Genomic DNA, 8,232 nt, shown 5'->3' with positions numbered 1-8,232 from the left:
AATGGAGTTAGAAGATCATGTTGACCAGGATCAGGCTTAAACCCCTTCATTGTGGCCCTTCTCCTTCTCAAGACAATAATGTTTTATTAACAAAAATAATTTCTTAATCTCCACGTCACCCAACTCCTCGAGGGCTGCATCTATGTAAGCTCTTAGAATGTTCCAGACCTTTGTTGCTGATGGCTCTAGAATGTAACGTTCTCTTGTGTCAGAGAAGGTTACTATTTCACAGAATCTGCAAGCCTGAGTATACCAATTTGCGAAGTCTTTATCTTTCTTTTCAGAGATCACAAGATGGGTTTCTTTCTTCATCTCTTTAAGCAAGTAATCTCTCAAGAGCTTGTCGCCTTCACCAAGTTCAGACTCTTTACTGAAATACTCATCAGCATTCTCCTTAAGCTCATCATCTTCTTTCACGTTAAGATATCTTCATCATCACTTCTTTTGTGGCTCAAAATCTCTTCCAACTGATCATACCATTTAGTGTGGCAGACGACATGGTCCCTTGTTCCAAGTTGGTAACTTATCGCCATCCAAAGGATGTTTATCTAGGATCATTCCATGTTTTGAGTTCTTCTCTTTGAACCCTTTCATTCTCAGGTGTTTGTTAACAAGATCAAATAGGATTTGGTACTCCTCCATCGTCCAAAGGCCTTTCTTCTTAGACGTCAATCCTATCCTCCTCCAAGCGTCTTTCACATGGTTCATGTGTTTGCCCATTGCATCCGAAAAATTTCTCCACTCGTTGCCGTGTTTCTCTTGATACTTAGCAGCTGTTATTTCTTTCAAACAGTTTCTGGTTTGTTTGTGTGACTTGCAGTTCATAACTAAGTCTCCTAAAGCATGGTTATCAATGTATTCCAATACAGATTTCTTTATCAACTCGTCTTCTTGCTCAGTAAAACTCTTACCCGTTCCCAGGTCAACTTTTTCTCCTATTTCTTCATCACTTTCTTCAGACTCAGGCAGGAAGAACTTCAACTTGACTACAAAAGTTAACCTTTATAGTGCTTTTTCTTGATGAGGTGGTCACAACTTCATCACTCTTACTATCCTTTTGCTTCTTCTTCTTCTTCTTCCTTTTCTCACTTTTCTTCTTTGCAATATCCAGAGAGTTCAAGTCGTTTCCTTTTTAGCCTCAGTTACTTTCTTCTCTGCATCCTCACTAGAGCTCTTGTTGTCTTCTTCAACCTCTGGATCATCAGTTTGCTTATACCGTACACAAGTTTTAGCTTTCATGATTATTTTGACCAGTTCTCCTTTAATCCAGTGCAAGTGCATGTTCTCTACCCTGCCATAAAACACTCCTCGCTTACCTAGACGTAAGAAAGCTTTCATGTTCAAACAAAGCTTGTGGAACATAAACATCTCTTCATCAGTTATGCTCTCAGAGTCTTCTCTCTGCTCTGCTGGCTGTAAACACGTTTCCACCTTAGCCAAACCAAGTTGAACTTTCAATAGCTTTTTCTCAGAAAAAAAACAGGTTTCCTTTCCAGCTTCCTGACAAGATTCTCATGCCTCAGATTCTTAACCTCGTGTTTCACTTCTTCTGCATGATGACCATCATCCAGATTCTTTCCCCACTTACCAGTCGTGTCAAGTGTTTCACCAAGGATACCAGCAGAAACGAGTTCATAAATAAGTTCAGTACTCGGGACAATCAGGGCTGATGATCCTTCTCTAAAACTTCTTACAAATTTTTCTTCCTCCACCAATGCCTCAGCGTACTTCTTGTAGGGGGACGGATTTGTACCTTCCTACAAGGCCCACCAAATAGCAGGATCCGGCCCATTACGACGTAAGAAGCTCAGCGAGTAAATGAACACCAGTCCGTTAAGTGCTCCTGGTCGTCGACTTGGACGAGTAGAAGCGATCGGACGACCTCTTAGGCCCAACGACAAAGGGGCCCAGACGACCGACTAAAGCCCACGAACGACGCTCTTAGTAGGGCGAACTACAGAGTCCTATAAAAGGGGAGAGAAGAAGGACGAAGAGGGGATGGACACTTTTACACACTCACAAGACGGCTAGATCTAGGGTTTTCTCTCATCTCTATCCGTTATCTTGTACTGTTTCCCAGCTAGCTCTTCGCGCTCCGTCTTGTCTTTCTCTTTACACTCCCACTGTAACCTGGTCCTGTTATCCTCATCTATAAAACGTCTTTGTTAAACCCACAGACGAGTTCTTCGTCTTCTCTTTACTAGTTTCGACCGAACTCGGTTCTAACAGTTGGCGCCCACCGTGGGGCTAGCAAAGTAACGTTAGCAAAGATGAGTCAGAACCCCGACGGTTCCACTTCCGGCGACGAACACGACGCGCCGGGTCCGACCCCAGTCACGGCTATCCCGATAGCCCCCGCTTTTGTTGATACCATCATGGAACGTTTTGCCCGACAAGACGCTGCCCAAAAAGCAGCTACCGAGCAAATCGCCGCAATCGCCGCGCTACTCGCTCCTCTCGCCGGCGCTCCCGACGCAGCCACTGATACCATTCGCAGACAACTGTTCGCTAGCGACACAACCGCCGGCCCGGCGAACCAAGGCGCTCCTCCCAGCACTCTCAACCCAGATGCTGCCCCGTTCACTCCTGCAAACCCAGATCTGCAAATGGTTCGCGAAGTCGCAGCACTCAAACAGTCGCTTCTGGACATAAACTCCAAGATCCACTGCGTTACCACCTCTGCACCACAGATAGAGCGCGTTTTGGCGAACACCCTCCGAACACCGTTCTCTCCAGCGATAACCAGCGTCAGACTACGACACATCGAGAAGCTCCGGCTGCCGACGTACGAAGGCCTTACTGACCCGACGACCCACATCACGTCTTTCAACATTGCCGTACGCCGTGCAAACCTCTCCGACGAAGAACGCGACGCCGGCTACTGTCAACTCTTCGTCGAGAGCTTGAAAGGACCAGCTCTTACATGGTTCACGGGCCTCGCTGAGAACTCTATTAAAGACTTCCATGACCTGTCGTCCGCCTTCCTCAAGAATTACATCATGTTCACTCAGGAAGACGCGACAATATCTGATCTTTTCAACCTTGCTCAAGGGAAAGATCAGAGCCTGCGCAGCTTCATGGAGAAGTTCAAAGCCATAGTCTCAAAGGTCGTCTTACCCGACAGCGTCGCGGTCGCCGCGCTTAAAAACACGTTGTACGTCCACTCAGTTTTCCGTGATGACCTCTACAGGAACCCCACGACGTCTCTTTCTGATGCCATCGCGCGTTCCCATAACTTTATACGCATGGAAGAGGATACAAAGGCCCTGATAGGCAAGCTAAACGCGTCTAAAGCTGCAACAGCCGACAAAACCGGCGCGAAGAACGCGGATAGTCGACATGAGCCGCGACAACATTCATCAAGCGACCGAGCAGCCCAAAAGAAGAATTTCGTGTACGCTGTTGATGAAGAGAGCTCCCCGGCGTCGACGACTGTTGTGCGCGAGAAAGGATGGAACGTTTACAACCGCGAAACCGACGGAAAACCGCCTGATTCCTCCGCAGCAGTGAGTTCTCGGCCCCCGGGAGCCGAGAAATGGTGCGATTATCACAACGCTAAGTCGCATAACACCAGGGAATGTAAGACGCTCTTCGAGCAATTTCTCTCCTCTGTCGAGAACGGAAAACTCGAAATCGAGCCCCCGAAACCTAGGACCCGAGGACCGACGAGCTGGAGTAAGAACAAAGACAGGAAAACCAGCAAGTCGCAAGGCAAAGCCCCTCAGCAAGAGAGACGAGCAACGCCCGAAGAAGCAGCCCCAGCATCCCCGGAAAAGGGTAACTCGTCTAGCGACGAGGAATCGCCGAGAAATCGGCGACGCGTCGAGACTGTCTTCACAAGGCCCGCCAAGGGCACCGGCGATCATGAACTTCCGAAAACGAGAAGACGCATCAACGTCGTCCTGACGCAACTGGAACCCCCAAGCGACCAACCTGAACAAGTTTCTCCTCCAGACCTGCGCGCTCAGCTGAGCCGCCCATCACTTGGCGACCTACGGAACATCCTCAAGCGGAAGGAGAAACCAGCGGCAGATGCGGTCAGTCATGTCCCCGATCTCCGCGAGAAGATCAACTCCTCTAAGACTCGCCGGTTGAATAACCCAAGTCCCATGAAGCCCCGCCCCGTGGATCTGCGAGAAAAGCTCAATTCCAGGAAACCAGATTTGCGAGGCCAGCTCGATCGCCCCCTCTACTCCGATCTTCGACAAAAGCTCGACGTCTCTAGAACTCGGCATCCCAACCAAGACAAAAACACCGTCATCAACGTTATTATGGGAGGATCCCCGCCATGCGGCGATTCCGTCAGGTCCATTAAAGACTACCGTCGTCAGGCAACTTCCTCGCGTAAGTGGCCGACAAACCCCGAGAACGACCATCAAATCACTTTCTCGCCTGACGACGCCCTTGGCATCCACATGCCACACAACGACCCCCTCCTCGTTGAACTCGGAATCGGCGACTGTCAGGTCACCAAAATCCTCATCGACACCGGCAGCTCTGTCGATCTGATCTTTCGAGACACACTCGACAAGATGGGCGTCGATACGGGAAGTATGAAACCGTCATCCCGCTCCCTTACAGGCTTCAACGGTTCCTCTGAAGCCATGATCGGCACAATCCGTCTTCCAGTGTACGCATGTGGCACGACACGGACCGTGAAGTTCTCGGTCGTCGACTCTAAAGCCCCCTATAACGCGATCCTAGGCACCCCTTGGTTGCATTCAATGCGAGCAATCCCATCGACTTACCATCAATGCGTCAAGTTCCCGGGACCAGACGGCAAAATCCGAACGCTACGGGGCGATCAGCAAGCTGCTAGAGATCTGCTAATCGCAGCCATAAAACTTCAGCGACAAACCTCGCACGTCAAAACCGTCTCAAACCCCTTACAGAAGGCGTTTCCCCAGCAAGAGGAGGTCATCGACATATCCCTCGACGTTGCCGACCCTAGCAAAGTGATCCGCATCGGAGCATCCCTGCCGGATGATATGCAGCAGCAACTCACCGAGTTTCTCCGTCAGAACGTCTCCACCTTCGCCTGGACTACATCAGACATGAAAGGGATTGACCCAGCAATTACCTCTCATGAGTTAAACGTCGATCCCACCTTTAAGCATATCCGCCAGAAGCGCAGGAAACTGGGACCCGAACGATCAAAGGCAGTAAACGACGAGGTGGACCGCCTGCTCGCCGCCGACTCAATCATGGAGGTCAAGTTCCCCGACTGGCTCTCTAACCCGGTCGTCGTCAAAAAGAAAAACGGAAAGTGGCGAGTCTGTGTCGACTTCACGGATCTGAACAAGGCTTGCCCAAAAGATAGCTTCCCTCTCCCACACATCGACCGTTTAGTCGAGTCGACTGCCGGAAACGCCCTCTTGACGTTTATGGATGCATTCTCTGGCTACAACCAGATAATGATGCATCCTGACGACCGCGAGAAGACGGCATTCATAACAGATCGAGGAACCTACTGCTACAAGGTAATGCCCTTCGGCCTTAAAAACGCGGGAGCCACCTACCAACGCCTTGTCAACCGCATGTTCGCCGACAAACTAGGCTCCACTATGGAAGTTTACATCGACGACATGCTAGTTAAGTCGCTCCGAGCCGAGGATCATCTCACGCACCTCAAAGACTGTTTCACAACGCTCAATGAATACGGTATGAAACTGAACCCGGCTAAATGCACGTTCGGCGTTATGTCCGGCGAGTTTCTCGGATACATCGTCACCCAGAGAGGAATTGAGGCTAATCTTAAACAGATATCGGCGATCCTCGATCTCCCAAGCCCCAAAAACAGCCGAGAAGTGCAACGTCTCACCGGCTGCATAGCAGCGCTTAACAGGTTCATCTCGCGATCTACCGACAAGTGCCTTCCTTTCTTCGAACTGTTGCGGGGAAACAAACGATTCAATTGGGACGACAAGTGTGAGGAAGCCTTTGGCCAACTGAAGCAATATCTGACTACCCCTCCTGTCCTCTCAAAACCAGAAGCGGGTGACATTCTCACCCTCTATATTGCCGTCACGCCTATCGCCGTCAGCAGCGTCCTCATACGCGAAGATCGGGGGGAGCAGAAACCAATCTTCTACACGACCAAGCGCATGACCGAAGCCGAAACCCGCTATCCCACTCTCGAGAAAATGGCGCTTGCGGTGGTACATTCAGCGAGAAAACTCCGCCCGTATTTTCAGTCTCACACGGTTGAAGTTCTCTCCAATCAACCCCTCCGAACAGTCATGCAGAACGCCAACCACTCTCGGCGACTAACAAAGTGGGCAATGGAGCTCAGCGAGCACGATATCATATACAAAAACCGGACAGCAGCCAAGTCCCAGGTCCTCGCTGACTTCCTGATCGAACTCGCACCCGAACTCGAGCAGGATCTTGCCGTGTCGTCTCGCAATTGGATCCTGCATGTCGACGGCTCCTCGACCAATAAAGGGTCTGGCGCCGGCGTTCAGCTCCAATCCCCAACCGGCGAACTGATAAGACAGTCTTTTAGCTTCGGCTTTCCCGCTTCCAACAACGAGGCCGAGTACGAGTCCCTACTCGCAGGATTACGCCTCGCCAAAGCCGTCAGAGCCAAACGCCTCAGTGCCTACTGCGACTCTCAGCTCGTCGCTAGTCAGTACAACGGCGAGTACGATGCTCATAATGCAAGAATGGACGCCTACCTCAAGCTTGTTCAGGACCTCACGAAAGACTTCGAATTTTTCGAACTCACCAAAGTCCCCAGAGGAGAGAACGTCTGCGCTGATGCTCTGGCAGCCCTTGGAAGCAAGCTACACGATCAGATCAAGCGGACAATTCCCATTCATCGGATCGAAAACCCCAGCATCACGGCACAAGGCGCGAGTACCTCCTCTGTCTCTGCGGTAGCTGTTGCGGCCGAAATGGACATCGATTCCTCATCAGACGAAACCCCCGACTGGCGTACCGACTTGATCAACTATTTAGCACGCGGCACCCTTCCAGATGATAAATGGCTCGCGCGAAGACTGAAGGCACGCAGTGCCCATTACGTCGTCATCGACGGCGAACTGCACCGTTGGAACGCCAACAAGGTCCTCCTGAAATGCATATCAGGCGACGAAACGCGACTCGTCATGGCTGAAAATCACGAAGGGGCGGCGGGTAATCACTCTGGAGGACGAGCCCTAGCACTTAAAGTCCGAAGTCAAGGCTTCTACTGGCCTACGCTAAACACAGACTGCGAATCCTACGCCAAACGCTGTGATAAATGCCAAAGACACGCGCCCACGATCCACTGCCCCACCGAGCAGTTGCGCACTCTTACGGCACCATATCCGTTCATGCGTTGGGCAATGGACATCATCGGGCCCATGCCGAATTCACGAGGAAAGCGTTTCGTCCTTGTCCTGACTGATTACTTCACCAAATGGATCGAAGCGGAAGCCTTCGCCAACATCACCGACAAGGAAGTTCAGAAGTTCGTCTGGCGCAATATCATTTGTCGTCACGGTCTTCCTTACGAGATCGTGACAGATAACGGATCACAGTTTATCTCGCATCAGTTTCGCGATTTCTGCGACAAATGGAGAATCCGTTTGAACACTGCAACGCCGCGATACCCACAAAGTAACGGCCAGGCAGAGTCGTCCAACCGTACGATCATCGACGGCTTAAAGAAACGACTAGACTTGAAAAAAGGCTGCTGGGCCGACGAGCTAGACGGTGTCCTTTGGTCTCACCGCACCACGCCTCGCTCCGCGACTAAGTGCACCCCATTCTCCATGGCCTACGGCGTTGAAGCGATGGCTCCCGCCGAAGTTAATGTAACCAGTCTCCGAAGATCACGAATGCCTCAGCACCTTGCGCTCAATCAAAGTATGCTCCTCGACGCGCTTGACGCAATCGAAGAACACCGCGATCAAGCCCTGCTCCGAATCCAGAATTACCAACATCAAATCGAGAGCTACTATAACAAGAAGGTCAAGTCGCGCCCTCTTGAACAAGGCGATCTCGTTCTTCGCAAGGTCTTCGAGAACACTAAGGAGTGGAAGGCTGGCAAGCTTGGAACTAACTGGGAGGGGCCATACAAAATCACACAAGTGATCAAACCTGGAGTCTATCGCCTGGAAACGTCAACCGGTGAAGCAGTTCCGCGAGCCTGGAATTCCATGCATCTAAAGCGATACTCTCCATAATTTCACACTTCAACAACCACATAGTTAAGTAAGTGCGCCTTCCGGGCCACTCTTACACGAC

At 50.8% G+C, this 8,232-nt stretch overlaps 1 protein-coding gene across 1 annotated transcript; it reads left to right on the top strand.

The window, feature by feature from the left end:
- The first annotated feature begins 2,270 nt into the window (after positions 1-2,270).
- LOC108844852 (uncharacterized) lies at positions 2,271-8,171 on the top strand. The gene has a single exon (XM_018618141.1). The coding sequence runs from the start codon at positions 2,271-2,273 to the stop codon at positions 8,169-8,171; it is 5,901 nt and encodes a 1,966-aa protein (XP_018473643.1).
- The last annotated feature ends 61 nt before the right edge of the window (positions 8,172-8,232 follow it).

The sequence above is a fragment of the Raphanus sativus genome, unplaced genomic scaffold (assembly GCF_000801105.2).
Source record: "Raphanus sativus cultivar WK10039 unplaced genomic scaffold, ASM80110v3 Scaffold3979, whole genome shotgun sequence".
Classification (NCBI taxonomy): domain Eukaryota; kingdom Viridiplantae; phylum Streptophyta; class Magnoliopsida; order Brassicales; family Brassicaceae; genus Raphanus; species Raphanus sativus.
This window is presented reverse-complemented; position numbering and strand designations above follow the sequence as displayed.